We start from the raw sequence: 22,187 nt of genomic DNA, 5'->3' as shown, positions 1-22,187 counted from the left end.
CATCGCTGTGCGCGGGCCTCTCACTATCGCGGCCTCTCTTGTTGCGGAGCACAGGCTCCAGACACGCAGGCTCAGTAATTGTGGCTCACGGGCCCAGCCGCTCCGCGGCATGTGGGATCCTCCCAGACCAGGGCTCGAACCCGTGTTCCCTGCATTAGCAGGCAGATTCTCAACCACTGCGCAACCAGGGAAGCCCAAGTTGTCTGTTTCTTGACAGACATTAAAATTAATACACAGTTTTTGAACACTCCTTCATAAAAGAATGTACAACTTCTCAGTTCAGCATAAATTTCTGTGTGTAGACCAGAGCACAGGAGTTGCTTTACCCCAACTGTTCCATCATGTTGTGAGAGATTAAGCATATTCACCGTTCGGTTTCCATCAGTGTTTTGATTAGACATACAACGTTTCTCCTAATGAATTTCTGGGTTTCATCTGAATTATCTTTAAAAAAATTTAAGGAGATTTTTGTATATAAACACAGGAGACAAAGTATCACAGTCTTTCTGAATGTCTTTTTTTTTTAATATGCTCATTATTCTTACTTATTCAGTAGTCCTCATCATGAAAACTACACAAGATAATTTTGGCCAAATGACCATTATGACCATTGGGTCACTGCACCGTTTCACCTTAAGACAAGGATGGTGCAATCTTGGTCATCTATACCAGGGGAACGCAGAGAACATTCAGCGTTAAATATGACACCTGTAATTAGGAAGACCTATGGTTTATACCATAGCAATTTTAAGGATGAGGTAATTTTGGGAGGGATGAAAAGCAGCAGTTGTTTCCAACGCAGCTTATTTATGCTGCGGTACAAACTTTGACAACTAGTATGCTCTGTAAAATAAATGCCTGCTATCTGTTGTCCTAACGGGTTAATGTGGCTTGTTATTAAGGGTCTAAAATTTGAAATAGTGTCCAAATTTCTCTTACACTTATTCTAGCTGCACAGTCCCTTTCATCACCTCCCTGGGATCCAAGTGGCTTGGAACAAATGAAGAAAGTCTGTGAACAGCGAGAGACCTAAGGAATCATGTTTCACTAAGAAAAAACTAGAAGGGCTGCGATTAGATTAGGCAAGGTGGGGAAAGGGATATTGGCAGGTAGGTGGCTGGAAAGTTACAACTCAGGTTATTTTTTAACTGGCGTCCTACAAATGGCCGGCGTGTAGGTGTCTCAGTCGCTGACTTGTAAATGAACTTCAGGTTCTCTTTACTTGGGGAGACTTCTGAATCTGAGAACCTGGCGGCGGTTCAACGACCCCGTCCTCGTGGTCCCCAGGGGACATCTTCCGGAGAGTCCGACTGTCTGGGGCGAAGGCGCAGGGAAAGCAGGGAGTGAGGGGGCGAGGGACGCGGGCCCCGAAAGCCAACCCAACCCGGCCTCGCTCCCCTCCGGTGGAAACTTCCCCGGCCGCGAGCAGGGCAGGAGAGGGCGGCAGGGCGGCGGGGCGGCGGTTCCCCTCGCGGAGACAGAGAACTGCGCGCGCGAGGCTCGGGGCGCGCGGCGAGCGCGGCGGCCGCCGCCTCCTCCCCTCCCCGCCTCCGGTGGCGCTGCCTCCTCCCTCCGCCCGGCTCGGCCTCCCTTGCTCCCTCCTCTCGTGGCTGGCTCCAGCGGCGGCGTCGGCGGCGGGCGGGGAGGGCGTGCGCCGGTCGAGAGGTGTCGGCGGCGAGGGGAGGGAAGGGAAGTTTCAAGTGGAAGGTCGTCCGCCGGCCGGCGCGTCTTCTCGCTCTCCTCCGGCAGCATCATGGCGGAGCCGAGCGGCTCGCCCGTGCACGTCCAGCAGCCCCAGCAGGCGGCCCCGGTGACACCGGCGGCGGCGGCCCCGGCGGTCGCGACAGCAGCGCCGGCTCCGGTGGCGCCCGTGGCCCCAGCCCCGGCGGCGCAGGCGGTCGGCTGGCCCATCTGCAGGGACGCGTACGAGCTGCAGGAGGTTATCGGTCAGTGCGGCGGGCGCGGCGGGGCCGGCTCAGGCCGGGCGCTGAGGCCGGGCGGGAGGCGCGACCGGGGCGGGAGGGGACGCGGGATGCTGGGCTTGTCTCCATGCACGCCCGGGAGGCAGAGCGGTCGGCTTCTGGGCCTACCGGCTTCAACAGCCTTTTTTTTTTTTTTAATTTATTTGTTCGTTCCGTGAGCGCTGGTGCTGCAGGAGGCGGCGCGGCGGATGTGACTCGCACTGCAGACGAGCCGCATGCTGCAAACTTTTATCTCCCCGATCGCCGGGGCGGCGGAACTGGGGACCCGGCAATGCCGCCGCATCTTCTTCCTCCCGCGCGCCGGGCCCGCAGCCTGTGGTCGGTGGCCACGCGAGCAGGCAGCCGCGGCCGGGGTGGGGTTGCGGGGGCGCCGCCCTCGGCTTCCAGCGCCCCCGCGCCGCGCCTTGGGGGCCGCGTCCTGGGGGACTCAGCGGGCGCAGCCGCGCCTGTGCTCTCCAAGCTCCGCGCCTCGGTCTCCCGTCAGCAGCCTCTCGGCGTGGGTAACCGGGCTACGTAGGAGTTGTGGAGGCCCAGGTTCTTTCCCGAGGCCGGGGAGGATGCTGGCCTCCCTCCCTGACAGCCGCTGCTCCACGCCCGCCTCGCAGCCCGGCGCTCCCGGGTACCCGCCTCTCGGTAGCGGGGCGCGCCGCCTGCCGCCCAGCCCGGTCGCCCGTGGAAAGCAGGCACCGTGGCCTCCTGCCCTGCGCCGGGCCGATGCTTCCCTCTGGTCCAAGGCCGAGCTGCAAGAGTGAAAGCCGAGGCTGTCGGTGATCTCCTCCCTGCCTTTCAGTGCCTTCTAGTCGGCCCACAAATACCACCTTATCTTACATTTTAAAAAACTTGGCAAAGTCGAATGGCAAGAAGTCGGCATTACCTTTCCCTGGGCCAAGCACGTGAAGGACCAGGAGAGTTGTGTTGACCCTTATTGGATCATCTCGTCTGAGAGGCTTGTTAAACCCAGCTAGGGAACCCACCAGGTAAAGCGGGCCCTCAGCTTTCTAACCTTACTGGCGCTGGGATGGGATGCTGCCTTCCCGTATCTTGATATTTAAGTACAGTGATGAAAAAGGAATTCAGGATATTTCTCTTAAACTATTTTTTTTTCTTGTCATTAAGAAGAATGCTGCACTCCTCCCTTAAAAAAAATTAAAACAGATGCTAAGAATTTCATTAGGTGTTTAAACGAGCCTTTATCATCTGCTGCTGTGTGAATGAAACAGCATAGACTGAAATAAATACGGAAGGGCAGAACCCTAACCCTAACCTAGGATATAAAAGCTCCAAATAACCTAAAATAGGCATCTCTACATAAAATTCTTTGAAAACCAAGAACTTTCATAACTTTTGGTCAAAGACTCTGAAAGGATGAGTCTTCCTGTCACTGAGTGGATTAAATATTTTCAAGGGCTTCTCAAAGCCTAGAGTATTTAGTGAAAACTCCTTTAACCTGGTAGCTAAGCCCTTTCATCTTCCCAGTTTTAAGGCCTACTCTCAACTGGCTTTCCCCCTCCCATATTCTGATTGCACTGATTGTACCCTGAATAGTCAGCTGTCTTAGGACCCATCTGGCCTTCCATTCCTTGCTGCCTTTCACAGGCTCTTTTCTAAGTGCCCATCTTTGTAGTGAATCTCAGCTTCCAAGGCCAGTGTGAATGTTCTTGAGAAACCTTCTGCTTCTCCCAAGGCAAAGTATGGTGGGTTCTTCTGCCCCTCTTTTTATATCTCACAGCATGTAACTCCATAATTTTTATTTGGTCAACAAAATCTAAAGGCCTACTATGTCCCAAGCATCGTGCTAGGTGCTAGCAGTTTAGAAATTAATAAAAATTGTCCCTGCCTTCAAGGACTTCCCAAGTAAACGACTCTGTAAGATGTGATGAGTGAGCACTGGTAGAGCACAAAGGAGGGATTGACTGCTAGGAGAAATAAGGAAACAGGGTATTCCACAGAAGACATCTGAGCTGAACTTTGAAGTCTGAGTAAGTTTGTAAGGTGCCTGATTATTTACATTGCTGCCTTTCCTAGCTAGGAGTTCCTAGCTGTGAACTCTTCCAGGGTCTTATTTATCCCTCTGTCTCCAGCACATAGGGATGGTGCATAAAAGTTGAATGATGGTATCTGCCACATAGTTTCCATAGGGTCAGGACCAGCACTTACTTATAATCAATTTATATGCTTATTTTATTAATTATTAGGGTCAGTATGCAAGCTTTGCTTTTTGAAAACAATGTTTTGAGTTGATCAGTTTTGTCAACTGAAATGAATAAAATCTTAGTTTAATTAAAGTGACGGGATTGATTGCAGGGCTTCTTTCCGCTTGCAGTAGCAGCATTGTTAATTATGGTTGGTCAATTTAATTAAAAAGAAGAAATTTACCTGAGGAATTTTCAAGCAGAAACACCTGCTTATTACTTCTACATTGATTTTTTGCACATTCACACTGCGGAAAGGGCTTTTCTACATTTAAAATTTATCTCGTATTTTTCCAACTGAAAGAGATGGCCTGTGTGGGGCCCGTGTTGTTGAAGTCAGATTGCTGGAATAGGGTTTTCCAGGGTCTTAATGTTTATAGGGAATTACAAACCCATTCCCATTTAGCGTTTAATGCTAGTTAAGTAATGAAGAGTCAACTTGCGGTTAAGCACTTCTGCTTAAACATTACACGCAGAAGTTAGTAGTTCAAACATTGGACCAGTTTCGACATGAGTGTGGGTGGACAGCCTTGGCCTCTCCCGGCCACAAGGCAGGTGTCATACGATAGGGCTGCGGCAGTGTGAACCGTGACCAGCAGGAGGCTCAGATGTGCCTGAGAAGAAGGCCAAGAGAGGCAAGGTGTTCTAGCTTTGCAGCGTGGCACCCAGCACTTTTTCTTCTTCATTTCCTCCTGGCAGAGGTTGGGGGTCTCAAGATTAGAAGAGAAGAGGCTTACTAAAGTCCAAACAAAGCAGGTTCAGTTGTTCGACTTCTGTTTTAGAAAAATAAACACAGGATTTTGCAAGTCTAAAAATAAAGTTTTCTCTTTGTTATATTGTTCTTGTGTGGTGAAAGATCAGTGGAGAGTTTGTAATGGTAATCTGGTTCAACAGTTTGTGTGCGACCTGGAAATGATGTAAAATCTATTGGAGGGAGCTTTATACTTAGGGGTTAACCGTGTTGTGAAATGATTAAATTCCTTCTTTTAGCCATCAATATTAGTAGGTTTCAAATATTTCTGTCTCCTATAGAAATAACTGCTCATGGGAGGTGTTCTAGCTTGTTTAATACTCTTCGGCCTCATCAGTCTTTGTTCCTCACCTGCCCCCCCATCTCACTCTCAGATTCGTTCTTTAGAAGTATATGGGGCCCCCAAAGATATGCTAGTTGAAAAATTAGTTTATTTGTTGGTGGTATTAATATTCTCACTTTGATTTGCTAAACAAAGAACAAAAAGTGAATCATGTAAATGTTGACTTGGGCTTCCTTAATCGATTGAGCAACCTCAAGGAACTTTCCTGTCAAAGAATTGTATTCAGTGCAGTATCAGTTTCCTTATTTGAATCGGATAATTCTAGCAGGGTCTGTTATCTTTGTTGGTTTTCCTCTGAGAAACACTAAAGAGACTCACGCCTCAGAGCATGTTTGATTTTCTTAGACATTTTTTGCGGGATGAGTCTTTCTGTAGTTCTGCACCTTATTTCTCAGCGTTGCTTCACTTTTATCCTGGGCAGTCATTTAGAGTGATCCAAAAGTACCACCTACTGCATTTCTGGTTCTAGTCAACAAAAAGAATTTGGTTCCTAGACTCCTAACTGTAGTTTGACAGAGGGGTTCTCGAGTACTCTGTTTATTGCTCTCCCAGGAGCTTTGTTTAACCATTCTGGTGCATCTCCCCCAGGCGCCAAGTAATAGGCAACTCTCCAGGTCTTCAAGGAGCAGCAGCCCAGAGCATTCCTGCTCTGCTCTGTGCTCGCAGAGGTTCTGTGGAGCTCTTGTGGTTTAGGGATTAGAACTGGTTTTATAGATGTTCTAGAGGGATCTTGAGGGCAGTGGAACTACACTGCATCACACTCTTTTGCACAGGACCTCAGAGGCCTGGAGCACTGAGTGTGTATTTTAATCTCCCAGACCTTTAAACCGGGCTGCTTTGCTGTTGCTGTCAGTTGTTAACTTGCCTTTTATTTATTTATTTATTTGGCTGCGCTGGGTCTTAGTTGCAGCACGCGGGATCTTTAGTTGGGGCATGCGGGCTCCTTAGTTGTGGCATGTGGGCTCTTAGTTGGGGCATGCATGCGGGATCTAGTTCCCTGACCAGGGATAGAACCTGGGCCCCCTGCATTGGGAGCGCTGAGTATTAACCACTGGACCACCAGGGAAGTCCCACGTTGGCTCTTTTTTTTTTTTTTTTTTAGAAGAAAACAAAGTCCTGAGATGCTTAGCTTCACGCAGGTGTTTTGATTTTCATATCGTTTCACTTTTTTTTTTTTTTTGGTAAAGAGAAAAATGTATATAGAACTGCTCTTTTCGTTTATTTTCATTATTGTGGTAAAATATACAAATATAGGTAACATAAGGCTTACCATTTTAACCATTTTCTAAGTGTACAGTTCGGTGGTGTTAATTACATTCACAACAGAAATGCTTTTAAATGTGCTGTTCAAACTGGCATGTGGGAAAAATCTCTGGGTTAAGAGAAACTCATGTTAGAATTTCTGTAGTACTTTATGCATTTGATTTGTGACAGATAAAATTATAAATTTCCCCCTGTCTCTTATAAGTCTGTTGTATCCCCCATTTTTGATGGTGTTGGAGAGTAACTTGAAACGTGGCAGGCTCTGGAGTCAGATGGCCTGGCAATGGCAGTCGCTGGCCTCGCGACCTTGAGCCAGTTACTTGGAGGTGTCTGGACTCGGTTTTCCTCATTTTCAACCTGGAGATGATAACGATAGGGTTGCAGAGAAAGGGAGACTGTGGAGCCCTTAGAACAGTGCCTGGCACAGGGCGAGCTCTCCAGGGGTCTGAGCCTGCGCTGCCGTGCGCTGCGCCGGCTGATCAGATCCGAGTTACCGGCAGAGAATACTGCCCTGCCTCTGGCCGGACTGTGGAGCGTCCCGAAGAGTTTCTCTACTCGGTTTGCATCAGGGAGCTTGCAGGAGGGGGAGTTGGCCCGCGAGCCCCCGCCTTCCAGTGGGCGGCGCCTTCCAGTGGGCGGCTGGCGGCGGGGCAGCCTGAGGCCCCTGCGGGGAGGAAGCTGCAGAGACCTGTGGAACAGGACAGCTCAGGGCCTCGGGTGCCAGATGGCCCTCTGACAAGTGGTGAGAGCATCCTGCGGGAAGGTTGCTGGAGGTACGGCCCGTCGCGAAAGGGCTCTGTGAGCAACCTGCTCCGACTGCACTTTTCTCCCACCTCTGCATCCGCCCTGCGGAGGCTGCCGCGCTGGCAGGAAATGCTGCTGACTAAAAGAAATGGTCACTGTGTGCCCCAGCGGGCCAGGGGACGGGGCATTTGTCTGCAGATCAGGTCGTCACTGTTGCTCTCCTGTCTCCTTCCTTGCCTCTCTGCTCTTCCCTCTACTTACAAATATTCTCCTCTCCCTCTAATCATTCACAGCAAAAGAGAACAAAACACCGGCACTCTCACTACTCCTTCTTCCTCTAGCTCCTGCCTTATCTCTTTCCTTCCCTTCCCAGTGGAGAATCTCCCATCCACTTCTCAGCTCACTGCAATCTGGCGTCTGCCCTCTTGCTAAGAAGCCAAAATTGGAATGTCCACAGTCACCGTGACCTTCTGTGGCTGCGGCCAGTGGACACTGCAGGCTTTCCCTCTCTTCCCCTCTCTGCAGGAGTTGGCACCATCTGCCATTTCTCCTGCTCCTTCCCTGCGTGTCCCTGTTCCAGGATCCACTTCTCTATGGGTCTGAGGCTTCAACCACTGCCTAAAATGCCCAGGGCCTCTCTGGTCTTTGGACTGGTATGAGGGCTACCTTTTAAACGTCTTTGTTTAGATACTTCACAGAACTTCACACTCACAGTGAAACTCACTGCCTCGCCACCTTTGCTTCATCCTAATCCTGCTCCTTCAACATTCTCCATCTTACACAAGACCCTCGAGTGTGAAGCAGAAACATGCTGCTCATCCTGCACTTCTCCGTCTTCCTCTGTCTGCCACATCTGACTGGTCCTCAGTCCTAAATACTCTGCGTGCTGGATCCCTTCTTTGATCTGTCTCTCACGCTTCCTTTTGGCCATTTCCAGTTCAGTTTGGGCTCTTATCAGTTCTTACTTGGATGACTGTTCCTGACCAGGTTCCTTGTCTGCAGCCTTGCTTCCAGTTCTAGAATGCATTGCTACCAAAGTGATACTGCTGTACCCAAATTTTTATCAGTTACCCCCAGGCTTAAACACTTTTAGTGGCTCTTCCATCATCCTTAAGATGAACTCTGAGCAGGTGTTTAAGGCCTTCGGGAATTGTCTCTTGCCTTCCATTCAGTGTGTTCCCCCCCCTGCCCCACACCCTTTGTCATTTCTATTCTCAGGACAGACTCACAGCCAGTGGGAACCTTTTGCAGTTGCTGAAATGCTTCATGCATTCTCAGCCCCTGCTAGGCAAGTTTTCCCTCTGCTTGGAACACCTTTCCACACCCCTTCCGTTCCATTTTCATATATTTAACAGAGAGCTCTGTCTCTCCTTTTAAGCGTTACCTTTATTGAAGTATAATATGCACATGGAAGAGTATACGTGTCATAAATGTATAGCTTGATGCATGTTCATAAACGGAACCCACCCTGATCCGGGCTCCCTTTTAAGACCCGGAATAAATGATTTCGCAGAAACAGTCTCTGACCCTGAACCGCCTTCCCCTCTGCCCCTCTCTTGGCTCTTTCACCCCTGGTGGTCCTCATACCCTGTGCAGATTGTTTGCCTCCTTGCCCATCCCGCCACTCCTCCTTGAGGACAGGCCTTTGGCCTCCATAGCCCACACCTCCTAGTAAAGATTTAATAAGTGTTTTCTGGCTGAAAGTCTGAATTTTAGGGATAAATCCCCTCCCACCCCCTGTGGAAGAGGAACATTGCCTCGCTTCTGAATATTTGCCTCCTTGGATCCTGAAGATTTAATCTTGCCTGTGGTTAATGATGATGCTTATTCAGTTGCGTTTGGGCCAATCAGCTTAAAGGGCTCTGTAGAAATTAGCTCATTAATCCTCCCAGATCAAGAGTAAGCACTTTGAGTACTTGCACCTGCCTGTGCTGTGCAGGCAGGCAGGCAGGCAGGCAGAGGCCTGGCTTTCCTGAGGTCATTGTTCTGCGAGGTGGCCTCTCCAGATTAAAGGACCCGGAGCTCCCTGCCACAGTCTCGGCGCCCTTTTACTCAGGCATTGCAGAGCAGGGTGGGGAAGTCCTAGCACGCCTCTCCTCTTCTCTAGAGCTTTCCTTTCTTGAGTGTACCCATGAGCTCTCGCTGTTTGTGTAGTTATATATAAGCCACCCTTGAAGATCTGTGGGCCTTCTTGCTGTGTAGAAATCAGGACTGTTGAAGAAAATCAGGGATACAGGTGAAACACAGCAGCAGAATATCAGGACAGGTGGTTTTCCAAGGTTGTTACCATGGCAGGAATTGTATTTTTATAAATGACAAGGGACTGGGGGGTGATAGGATTGGTGTGGTACATGCTAAGACCATAGAACTGGATCTTTTAAAGTCAAAACCAGTCTAATAGGTGTTGTAATTCCTCTGTGGTATATTTTTGGGAAAGGTTTTTTCCCCATTAAAAAAAACATTCTCCATGTAATCAAGTGAGGTTTTACATTTTCCTCCAGGACAGTTTTGCTTAAATTATCCCCAAACAACCCCAAGATGGCTGAAGTGATTCAAGTGCTTCAGGTGTTTCTTTTTCCAAATCCGCTGTTCATTGGTTCAATTTTTGCTGCTAAAGAAGAATTCAGTATATTAATTAAAAAGGCATTTTAGATTTGACTTAACTGGAAAGCAGAGGAGAAAGAGCAGTCCTTTAGAGAATGGATTGGCAGTGCTTTAGTTCAAAATTGATTTAGATAAACACTTTGGGAATCTGATGTGAGTAAATGCTGATGTATTTCAAGCTTCCTCCCATTTGCCAAACAAATATTTGGGAATAAACTCTCACTTAAAGCTTTAAAAAACTTCTTGGACATTGAGGAATTAGATGAATTGACCTTTTAAACTAATTGTATATTTTGATATATGGGAAAACATCATTTTAAGATAGAACTTAAAACATCATTTTAAAATAGTTTTATTTTCAAACTTCTTCCTAGTAAGTGGCATTTAGTATATCTCAGAGGCCTAGTCCTGGGTGTTCATTCAATTCTTCGCTCAGGTGAAAATACACATTCTGGTGACATTTATGGGGTTCAAGTTTCCAACGTTTAGTCGCTGATATACCAGAAGAACTAGTATGGTAAGTAGAGATTGATGCCTTTCTATCATGTGAATGATAGATCTTCATTGGGGGAGTATTTTAGAAGCCAGTGACCTGTGACAATTCTGAAACTTCTCACAATCACTCTACTGATGGTTGAGGTCTTAGAAGAATTTGTGATCTTCTTTTGAACGGTAACATCAGTTTGTACCAGGGTTTTTAATAAGGGGCATTCCTACTGGTTTCTTTCCTGCTCTGTTTTGTTTGGGGATTGAAAAGTATTCATTTTATGGATTGGTTCCTATTGGCGTGTCTTGTGTTGTTGACATTTTACTTTGAATTATTTGGTCTGTCCTTCCTTCTTCCCTCCCTTCCTTTCCTCTCTTCCTTCCTTTGAAATTGGCAATGTCACCAGCCCCTTTCTTAATTATGAGATGACTCAAGAAAGCAGGGGAAGAGAGTGCCCAGGGGTAGGAATGATAGATCAATGCTGGCTTTTTAAGGTCAGCTTCTAAGTGAGGAATAGCGTAGGAATATAGGGGGATAATGAAATTTAATTTTGGAGGAAACCGAAGAGAAAGTCCATTCTTGTTCCTTTGTTTCTACAACTGAAGATTCTAACAACCTAACTTAATTTGCCTGTGGTCCAGAAGTCCTTAGAATCTTAGGCCAATGCTTCCTACCTGGTTCAGTGTTTTTTTTTCCCTTATATTTTGGCTGCGTTGGGTCTTCGTTGCTGTGCGGCTTTCTCTAGTTGCCGTGACCGGGGTCCATTCTTTGTTGCGGGGCGCCGGCTTCTCGATGTGGTGTGTGGGCTTCTCATTGCCGTGGCTTGTCTTTGTTGTGGAACACGGGCTCTAGGCATGCGAGCTTCAGTAGTTGTGGTGCATGGGCTCAGTAGTTGTGGCTCGCAGGCTCTAGAGTGCAGGCTCAGTAGTTGTGGCGCACGGGCTTAGTTGCTCCGCGGCATGTGGGATCTTCCTGGACCAGGGCTCGAACCCGTGTACCCTGCATTGGCAGGTGGAGTCTTAACCACTGCGCCACCAGGGAAGTCCCCAGTTCAGTGTTTTCTTCTACTTACATCATGTTGATTCCTCATTGGTGGGAAGGAGGAAGTTAGAAATGTCATCGACTCAGTGAATTTTATTAACTACCATTTTAATGAAGTAAATATATATCTTATCTGGGAACATATTTACCATATAGATATTATAGTAAAAATCTTTCTTTAGAGGGGTTGAAATGATCTTTATATATCTTTCTTGATGAGAGCATGTTTATTTAACACATAAACCAGGTGATATATAAACATAAAATAGTTTCATTTCAACCATCATCTTTTGCCTGGCTGTTAGAATAGACTATCAATGTATATTTTAAAAATTAATTTATTTATTTTTGGCTGCGTTGGGTCTTTGTTGCTGCGCGCGGGCTTTTCTCTAGTTGCGGTGAGCAAGGGCTACTCTTTGTTGCGGTGCGTGGGCTTCTCATTGTGGTGGCTTCTCTTGTTGCGGAGCATGGGCTCTAGGCATGCAGGCTCAGTAGTTGTGGCTTGTGGGCTCAGTAGTTGTGGCTCGTGGGCTCTAGAGCGCAGGCTCAGTAGTTGTGGCGCATGGGCTTAGTTGCTCTGCGGCATGTGGGATCTTCCCGGACCACGGCTCGAACCGTGTCCCCCGCATTGGCAGGCGGATTCTCAACCACTGCGCCACTAGGGAAGCCCTAGACTCTATTTTTAATCCTTAGTTAGAACCTGTCAGTGAGGTGGAAGTGTGTGTGTGTGTGATGGCAAATAAAAGGTTGAGGAGCAGCAGATAGATGTACTTCAGGGCTGATCATTAGCTGGAGCAGAGCTTCTGCACTAGAGCCAGGTCCCTCCTGCCAGGCTGATAACTTTATAACAGTCAGAGCAGCAACGGCATTCCTAGCAGTGTCTAGTTCTGAGCTGTCCGTTATGGTAGCCACTAGCCACATGTGGCTAGTTCAGTTTGAATTAATTAAAATTAAATAAATTTTGGGGTGGCAAGGAATGAAGAGGCAGAGCACAGAGGATGTTTAGGGCAGTGAAACTGCTCTGTGTGATACCATAATGATGGATACGTGTCATACATTTGTCCAAACCCACAGAATGTACAACACAGGGTGAGCCCTAACGTAAACGGTGGGCTTTGAATGCTAAGAATGTGTCAGTGTAAGTTCATCAGTTGTAGCAAATGTACCACTCTTTTGGGGGATATTGGTAATGCTGGAGGCTGTGCATGTGTGGGAGCAGGGGGTACATGGGAAGTCTCTGCCTTCCTCTCAATTTTGCTGTGACTCTAAAACTGCTTTAAAAAAATAAAGTCTTTAAAAATGAAATAAAATACAGTTCCTCAGTGAACTGGCCACATTTTCAAGTGCTCAGTAGCCAACTGTGACTAGTGTAGCTGAGGAACTGTATTTTATTTAATTTTAGGTCTGTAACCTGCACTACCCAGTAAAGTACCTTATTGGATAGTGCAGATATTTCCATCACCACAGAAAGTTTTACTGGACAGTGCTGGATGGTAATTTCTCAGAAATGTTCAAAAACTGACTAAATATTATTATGATGGCTGTAAATATCCTGAGGCTACCTCCTGATAACATGCTCAGGCATTGCCACTGACTTAGAAGTACAAAAGGAGACAAACGATGCTAACCTGATTTAAAAAAAAAAAAAATTGTTTTCACTCTGTACGCTATTAGAAAGCTAATTCATATTTTCAGAAGAACAGTTATTCTTATTTGTGTATGGTGAAACAGATACCCCTGTTGAGGTAGGAAGATAGTTTCGAAGTATGAGTTTTTATCTTACCCACTTAACTCATTCTAGGATATTCTTGTGATTACTGTAAACACAGAATCCTCCCAAATGAAATCCAGTACTTTCAGAAGTATCAAAATGTTACATTTCCTTAAGAAATCACTTCAGAGTCTTGGGGCTGGATGTGGTAGACAGAATCACTTCAGTTTATCTTCTTTTATGTAATGAAGTAAGAAAGAACTGACTAGTTTTTGTGGTGAAATTACAAAGACATTGTGAAATTAACTCCACTTAGAAAAAAATGATACCTGTGTCAGTTTTAGTCATTTAAATGGTGAGTTTGAATCATGGTCCCTTCTTTTCCCTTCATTTTAAAACATTTCGGTAATTGAGTAATTAAAGGATTTAATAGTTTAGTCTAAGTTATATAACACAAAGCAAATAAAACGTTCAGTATTGAAGTCAGTACCTTAACAGAAATTCAAACTCAGTCATCACTGTTTGGTTAGGACACCTGCTTTGTTAGGAGAGGGAATTAATGACCTAGGGGTGGGTGAAAACAAATATCTGTGTAGGGAGATTAACTGGGTTTAATTTTGGGCAATTCAGAAACAGTTTGTACTTTCTCACGTTTAGTGTCCCTAGGGTGACTGGGGCCGTCACAGAGAATGTTTTACTATGTAATCCTTTTTTACTTTTCCTTGTAGATGCCCTTTCAAGTTTCTGGAGTCCTAAATCCAGTGCCTGACCTTCAACAAGGGCCGTTTCGGAAACATTTTTAATATGGCAGTTGGGTGGCTGAAATAGGACTAGGGGAAGTGTCTCTGTGTATTTTCAAATTAATGATCATTAGGACACATTTAAGAATAGTGATATTTTTGGCATAAGTCTAGATCAGGGCTAGATTGTATATCTTTACTGAAATAAATTCTCATTGGTTGTTTAAAAAGTGACAGTCTCTAGGGTGAAGAGATAATGAGCCTCTTAGTTCATCTATAGCCATCTTCCTGATTGTTTCCATAGAAGCAGCAAGACTGTTGAAAGGCTATAATTTCACGTCCTACTCTTCAGAACCCATTAGAAATAGGCAACATAGGCGGCTTTGTAGCTTATATGTTTGCTTAAATAGTCTTAAAGACAAAGAGGGTAACTTCCGTGCGGTCACTGGGATAGGTAAACGTTGCAGTCAGGGCACTTGTTTGGCTTTTGCTTATAGGTTATGGTCCATTTAGCCTCCTGTATTAAGAGTGACATTTTTGGGAGTTCCATGGTGGCCTAGTGGTTAAGGATTCTGGGCTTTCACTGCCGTGGCCTGGGTTCAATCCCTGGTTGGGGAAGATCCCACAAGCCATGTGGCATGGCCAAAAAAGAAGAGTGACATTGTTCTCAGCTATATGTAGTTGTTTAAAAATGAAATATTCTCTTGGAGCTCCTTGGAAGAAAGGGAGTGACAAAAATGTGAAAAGGTGATATTTATGAGGTCTGACCAACTTTAAAATTAATCATATCAGGACTGATATGCACAAGAAGTATTGTTTCCTTCAAGGGACATAGTGGGAGGGGGTCCACTTATACTTTATAGCCACATTTTATTTTAAATTAAAAAATTACCCATTTCTATCAGCCCTCTTATGAAGAAGCGAGACCGATTTTCTAATGTGACATTAATTTGCTCTTAAGGTATTTCCCAAGCTGTTTTTATCAGTTGTAGCTTGATCAGAATCGTTATTTAGCCTTACAAAAGGACTCTAGTCTGAACAGTGCTGTTAGTTGTTTAAAGTCAGTTTTGTTTACTGTTATTTTTAATAGATTCTGCATCACTGCTTCATAGAAGTAATGAGATTATCCGGGACTGTGGTTTGCAATTACAACGAGCAATTTGTCTAGAGGCAGGGATAGCAATAGCAAAAGCTGAGAGGCTGAGAGGATGTGTAATAGAGGGGTTGGGTGTGAGATTCCAAAACCAGATCTGTGAAGCCGGAGACAAGATGGGATCATTGGAAGGCAAAGACTAGCATGAGGCAACAAAAGACCTCGGATCTGAGCAGGAGTGAATAAGATGGAGAGTAAGGACTCAGGGGCATTTCCAAGTTTTGCAGGGGTTCAGCAAGGGGCCAAGGCAAGTAGGGACAATGTAACTTTTCCCAGAATGTTTCAGTGGCAGCATCTTGGTGAACCCCTCATTTGAAGCTTTGCCTTCAAGGGAGGGTGTCTCTGATGAACAGAAAGGCTCAGTTCTGATGGTCTCTGCGTCAGCTATGTATAGCTGTGTAACAAACCACCCCAAAACTTAATGGCTTAAAATAATGACCTTTTAATTTGCTTATAGTTCTATGGGTTGGCAATTTGGGCTTCACTGGGCAGTTCTGCTGGTCTCGCCTAGGGACAGTCTGTGACCAGCTAGGCTGGGGCTATCTATTTTAAGGTGGTCTCATCGTGTATGTGGTGGTTGGTGCCGGCTGTTGGCTGGCCCTCTCTTTCCCCTGATTCCTCATTCTCAAGGAAGTGTGCCCGTACTTCATCCCTTGGCTGCAGCTGTGTTCCAGTGTAGCTGGAGTGGAGCTGCAAGGACTCTCGAGGCCTGGGCTTGGTGGTGACAAAGCGTCACTGTGCCTCTTTCAGTTGGTCAGAGCACATCATAGGGTAGCTCAGACTCAGGCGAGAGGGAGATCGATTTTCCTGCTTGCTGGGAGGAACGGTAAAATCACATGGTGAAGGGACATGTGTACAGAGACGGGAGGAAATCTTATTACCATCTTTGCAAACTCTCTACCACACAGCTTTATGTAGCTCAAGGGTGATGTGTACACAATGTTTGTCATTCATTTAACATTCGTTTCTAACTTGTGGTAGAGGAGCTAATTACCTGACTGCCTTACGCCTGGTTGTTATAGTGTGGTTGATTACAGGTTTCATAAACTAATTTTTTGTGTGAACCATCCATCAGCATGATTTTGGCTAGAAAAGTGGCTTTAGAAATGTATAACTTTCTAAGAAATCTAAACATGTCTTTTCTAATGTAACATTTGAAGGGCAGAGGGTGTGTGTGTGTGTGTGTGTGTGTGTGTGTGTGTGTGTGTGTGTGTGTGTAATGCTGATCCTTTTTTAGCCTTGAGGTGTTCTATTCCAGACTGACCTTCTTAAAACTCAAGAGCACCACATTAAAAGTATAGATTGTTTGCATGCATATGTAATTATTTCTCCTGCCTCAAAGAAGTCAGTGAAGTAAGTCTATCACAGCTCTAAAAATGACAGGTTTTCTATGCATCACTCAGTTTAAAGGTAGATTGTTGCTTAGACAATTATGAAAGTTTCTTTACTTTGAAGTCAATCCAGCAATATTGTACTGCCCGTTTTATAGTCAGTTTTCAAAAAAGAATTGCCAGCCTATTAGGATAAAAATATTAGAAACCCATTAATAGTTATTGACAGAAGTTGCCCATCATATACTAATGGCAGAAATTATAGAAGGACGGGAGGTGTGCAAGTATACCATTTTTTAAATTGCAATGTCTTTCTGGTAAACGCCCTTACAAAATATTATATGCTTTTAGATGTGGAAAGAGGGCTGGGTGTTATCTTTATACATATACAGATTTAAATGCTAAGTGGCTTGCTGTTTATTCCAAAGAGGAGACAGATCTGTACATGGATAAAATATGTGAAACTGGTTGGCTCACACTGCTTTCTCACATTAAGGAAGAAAGGCTGAGAAAAGGATGTTACATAGACCTCTGAGTTATAAAAAAAACCTCCAATCTAATTTATTTTAAAATTCCAAAATATCATTCAAGTAATCATAGATGGTCATTATAGAAAGTTTGGATAATACAGATGGATAAAAAGGGGGGAAAAAATCACCAGTTACCATCTGGCCCAGGACTAGATGCTATTTGAATTTTGCTGGAGGAGTGTAAGTTTAAATGGGATAGGACTGCAGAAAAAAAGCATAAATTGATATTTTGGGAAATTAATACTTTTCAGCATTCCCAGTACTTTCACATTTAATTTGTTTGGAGCAAGAAAAATAAACTACTCTTAGATTAATACTTGCTTGGCAAAAGTGATTTGTTTTTTGAGAACTGGGTACATACTGAGAGTCAAGCACACTTTATGGTTACTGGACAGAGAACTTATGTGTATTTTTCTCACACTTAAGTGTTCTCGGAATACATTTACAATCTAATCTTAATGTCTGTGTTACAGTTTATTTCTTAGAAGTATCTGTTACGCTTTGCCTTTTGTCCTCTATGTGTTATGGATCACCGTATTTGGTACTTGGCTGATGGGAAGTGAAAACATCTTAACAGAAAGTTCTGGGATAGAAGTAAATTAAGAGTGAGTAACTTTCCCATTGTTTGTGGGTGTGTTTGAGCACAGTAATGACTTTTAGATTTCACAGTGACCTTTCATATCAAACCTTGAGCTGGCAGCGAGAATTTTCTAGATTGGTAAGATATCTTTTTGTAGAACTAGCTTTTAGATTTCAGGGACATGTGGGAGAAAGGAATCTCTAGGAATTTAATTTGATGATCTGAATGTTAAGCGTTTCGGTCTTTTAAGGCTGAATTTCATAGCATTTTGAACAAAAGGATGAAATACCTGTTGGCACGACTAGTCTTTATTTTATTAAAAGAGTTTTAAATTACAAAGATATAATAAATACTTTGGTGTCAAATAGGTGAAAATAACAACCCTCAAATTTTCATTCCCCAGCGATACACACCAAATTGACCATACAGGGTATCCTTCTAGATGTTTTTCTGTGTATAAATATACACATAGATTTTTTCCAAATGTAAATATTGTACATGAAATGTGGTAACTATGCATCATATTCTACCACTTACAGATTTTACTTCTACAAGTAATATATATATTACATGTATATTTTACTTCTGTGTATTTTTTATATGTATTTGTAGTAAAATATTATAAATATTCACAGCTTTCATTCTAAGTCATTTCTTATAGATCCACCTCATTTTAAAATATGCCAATTTATTTCTATTCCGGGTCCATTTCTATTCTGTGGATGTACTTTATTTATTAACCAGTCCTCTAGTGATTAACTTATTGGTTGTCTCCAGGTTTCCATACTTCTGTGGGATGGATACCCAGAAGTGGGATTGCAGGGACTAGTGGTATTACCATTGTACTTTTGATAGATACTGTGAAAATCTCCTGCACTTGTTATGTTAATTAATTGCCCTCTTAGTTGCTCCCATTTCTGGTCTTAAAGATAGAAGAGTGTTAGATTGAGATGGCATCTTGCCTTATTCCCTACTTGACCCAGACCTACAATATCTAAGACTAGGAGGAGAAAATGGTGGTGGGTTGGAAAGAGAAAAATAATCACCCAAGTTTAAGAAATCAAAGTTGCATCACTTTATGAACTAAAAAAGTGAAATGTCGTGAAGTTTATTACTATGGACAAATGTATGGAAAGACTTTCTGAATTGGTGAAAAGTCTGGGTTATAGAATGTAACTAAATTGATTAATATACCCATTTGGTTAAAAGGACCCGGGACTCACTAAAATTACCCCCACGTCATAGGGCATTCTTTATAAAGGTAGATATGCGGATGGGGAGACAGGAATCTCATCCATCATCCCAGGTTTTGCAGCAGCCCAGGAAAAAACTGAGCCTCTAGGTCTTCGGGAATGGCAGTCAAATATGTTCTCGTGAACCCTGGGAGTGGACAGGACCTCAGCAGCAAGAATTTTTGGATCCTCACTTCCGGATCCTCTAACCTTGGTGTGACTTAGCCAGTCAGTGTGCGTCTGCTTTTGCTTGTGTCTACCTGTTCCTCTCTTCTGCTGAGTCAGGATTTTGGCTCATTCATAATCCTTATGACCCTTTCAGCTTCTCTTTTCCTCTTTCCCTTTTAGCCATAGCGTCGACTGCTAATTGCCGGCTATTTCTCAATCTTAATCCCAAAGATTGAGAATCTAGCTTTTACCAGAGTCCCTGCATAGGACACCTCCCAGCCAATGAACTGCTGCCTTAAGCTCAGGTGCCCTCCTCGGATAAGGATTTAACATCAGAAGCTCCCATCGGGGAAGGGAACTTGGATGTGGCAGGCACCACAAGTTAGTGTTTAATGTAACATTACTCTTAGATAAGTCACCTGTCTAGAGTGTAATCCCGAGTAATGCACTTTTTTTTAAAATTAAAAAGTATATACTTATGATATGCTTTAAAAGCAGTTTATTCGTTGAAGTCAGTAAATACCTCCCTGGGAAGCAAGCCCCCTTTTCCCATATGGAATGTAAATTTGGAAAACTTGTGCCCTGTCACAGTTGTAAGTTGTCTTCAGTTCTGCAATACTGATGCCTGGATCATGAGATATGGTCTTGCCTTTTCTGCTGGACTTGAAAGTGCTACAGAATAGTTCATCCTGTTTATGTAATGATGGTGAAGTTCTGAAAAATATACCTAGAACCCGAAACTCCTGGAACAGCTTATTTTCCTATGTGAATATTTTTATCTCAACTGTATCTTTCCCGTGTACACTGAGAAGGGTATCGGGTTCTTCCTAATTTCGTTAGGTGTTTGGCGCTCCAGCGTTTCAGAGATGAAGAGTTGCTAATATTTCTCTGGAAGGTTTCTCTAAGCTGTTCTGTTTTCTTCCTGAGGGTTACTATCAAGCATCCACCCACATCCCCTTTTTCTTGTTTTCTTCCCTCCTTAACCCCAGTTTGCTTCTCTTTCAAGTAAAGGCTGGCAGGCTGAATGTTTCAGTGACTCTTGAATTCCTGAGTCCTTCATTTTGGTGCCTATGTCTCCCAGCATCTCAAAGGGCAGTTTCCGTGTTACTTTTAAAAACGAGAACCGTGCTCATAAAATGCTGTCGTAGTTTGGTTTCAGATCACTTGAAATGTAATCTGATTTGCAAGGCAGCATTTAAGCTCCTGTTACCAAAAGGTTTTGGTTATCATTTTGTAGGAATTTTTGTTGGGTCAGAGAAAGATGAACAACATATTTGCCTTTTGAAACGACACCGAATGGTTTTATTTCATTTGGGGAAGTTTCTTCTGATGGTCTTGAATTCTGTGTTTTAATCTGCTTAAAAATGCCTTTTAGCACATAAGCAAAATTAAACATTATTTTATTAAAGTCTGTGCAATGCTCTTTATTATTTTGGAGAAAAATCTTTTAAATACTTTTTTGGTAAGGCCATGTGTAATTTAAAGCTTTCATTTTGACAGCCTGGTCTTAGCTGATAGGCATGTTAATCTCTATTTGATTGCTTTGGTGGGGAGTTGGAAATCACTGAGTGCCTGGCTTAGAGTGTGCTTATAAATGTGCTTTCTTTGGGTTTTCATTTTGTGAAATAATAAAGTGAATTTCCCTACGTGTTGTTTTAGTATATTTGACTGTTCATCTGATTTCCAGATTTAAATTAAAAGTTTAACCATTTTCCCTTTTGGTGACATGTCCCTTTGGTTATACCCCCCTTTTTTTTTTGTAAATGCTGGTGAACACACATGTATGTGTAGAGGCCCTTTCATCTAGGAAAATGGATTTTTTTGTGTTTTAAGAATTTCCCATTCTTTTCTGTTTTGGTTTAATTTTCATTACATTCTTTTCATTCTCCTTTGGAAGTGCCAAAATGTGGCAGAAATATGATTACATATAGAATATATGACTATATATCACTTTTTTTCTTTATGTGTATAGAGGGAAAAGAGATATATGGGTGTAAAATTACACATGACCGAAGAAAAAGTAGGGGTGATGCAAGTTATTTGACTCTTGGGGGAGAATTTTATTTAATACCTCCTGAGATATAGTTATCTTTTTTTTTTAATATTTATTTATTTGGTTGCGCTGGGTCAGTTGGGGCAGGTGGACTCCTTAGTTGTGGCTCGCAGGCTCCTTAGTTGCAGCTCGCTGGCTCCTTAGTTGCGGCTCGCCGGCTCCTTAGTTGTGGCAGGCGGGCTCCTTAGTTGCAGCTCATGGGCTCCTTAGTTGCAGCATGCGGGCTCCTTAGTTGTGGCATGCTAACTCTTAGTTGCGGCATGCGTGTGGGATCTAGTTCCCTGACCAGGGATCGAACCCATGGGAGATCGGAGTCCTAACCACTGTGCCACCAGGGAAGTCCCTGAGATATAGTCATCTTTGAAAAAAAAAAAAAAAGTTGAGAATTAAAATTCTTGGAGGTTTTTTTTCCCTCTATATCATGCAGACTTGAGGACTTGTAAAGGTGATTCAAGTCGAAGGGATGATTCTGATAGAAATTTATGGAGCACCCACTGCGTGCCAAGGACTGGACCAAGTACTTTACATACTTTGTGTCTCACCTTCACCTTATTCCTGCTGGGATTGGTATGATTATCCCAGTTTTACAAATTAGGAAGCAGAGACTTGGGCGATCGTATTACCTTTTGAAGGTCACACAGCTGTATCTGAACCTAGTGACGTCTGATTGTAAAGCCCCTGCCCTTTCCAGGGTTCTCTTTGCCTCCTCTGCTTTTGCTAAGCCATCTGCCTTTAGGATTCTCAAGCTATCAGGACAAAGAGTTAACTTCCAGAAGAAAGGTCCCTGCTTTAAAAGCAGCATCACATGGCATTAAAGCTGGAACTTGCACATTAGGCCGACTCGGCTTGGAGCCCGTTGGCATCATTTACCAGCTTTGTGACTTCGAGGCAGTTTCTGGGCCTCATTGAGCTTCGTGGTATTTCATCATCAAAATCAGGACCATCGTATCAGCTTTGCAGGATAATATAATGCATAATAAATAATAATGGTGATGAGGATTATCGTAATAGTAGTTAGCACTGAGGAGCTATTATGTGTCAACCCCTCAACTAAATGCTTTTCATAGTTAGTTCATTTAATCCTCACAACAACCCAGTGAGGCAGCTTCAATTACCCCCGTTTGACATAGAAAGTCATCAGTACGTGAAGGCTGTTTTATTTATTTATTTATTGCTGCGTTGGGTCTTCGTTGCTGCGCGCAGGCTTTCTCTAGTTGCGGCGAGCGGGGGCTACTCTTCGTTGTGGTGCGCGGGCTTCTCATTGCGGTGGCTTCTCTTGTTG

The 22,187-nt window shown here is 44.0% G+C and overlaps 1 protein-coding gene across 4 annotated transcripts in view; it reads left to right on the top strand.

The window, feature by feature from the left end:
- Positions 1–208: 208 nt before the first annotated feature.
- Positions 209–22,187, top strand: part of STK39 (serine/threonine kinase 39) — a 304,504-nt gene continuing 282,525 nt past the window's right edge. The window contains exon 1 of one of the 4 annotated variants that reach the window (XM_082465063.1): positions 209–1,946. In XM_082465063.1, coding sequence (XP_082321189.1) covers positions 1,754–1,946 — 193 coding nt within the window. In that variant the 5' untranslated portion in view covers positions 209–1,753. Of the gene's footprint in view, positions 1,947–2,006; positions 2,960–6,786; positions 7,305–22,187 lie in introns of those variants that run through there. The other 3 variants (XM_082465065.1, XM_082465066.1, XM_082465064.1) reach the window with 3 other exon arrangements.

This window comes from Balaenoptera physalus, assembly GCF_965194825.1.
Source record: "Balaenoptera physalus genome assembly, chromosome: 6".
In the NCBI taxonomy this organism is placed as follows: Eukaryota; Metazoa; Chordata; class Mammalia; order Artiodactyla; family Balaenopteridae; genus Balaenoptera; species Balaenoptera physalus.
The sequence above is the reverse complement of the archived record's forward strand: the minus strand, read 5'-3'. Positions and strand labels throughout refer to the sequence as shown.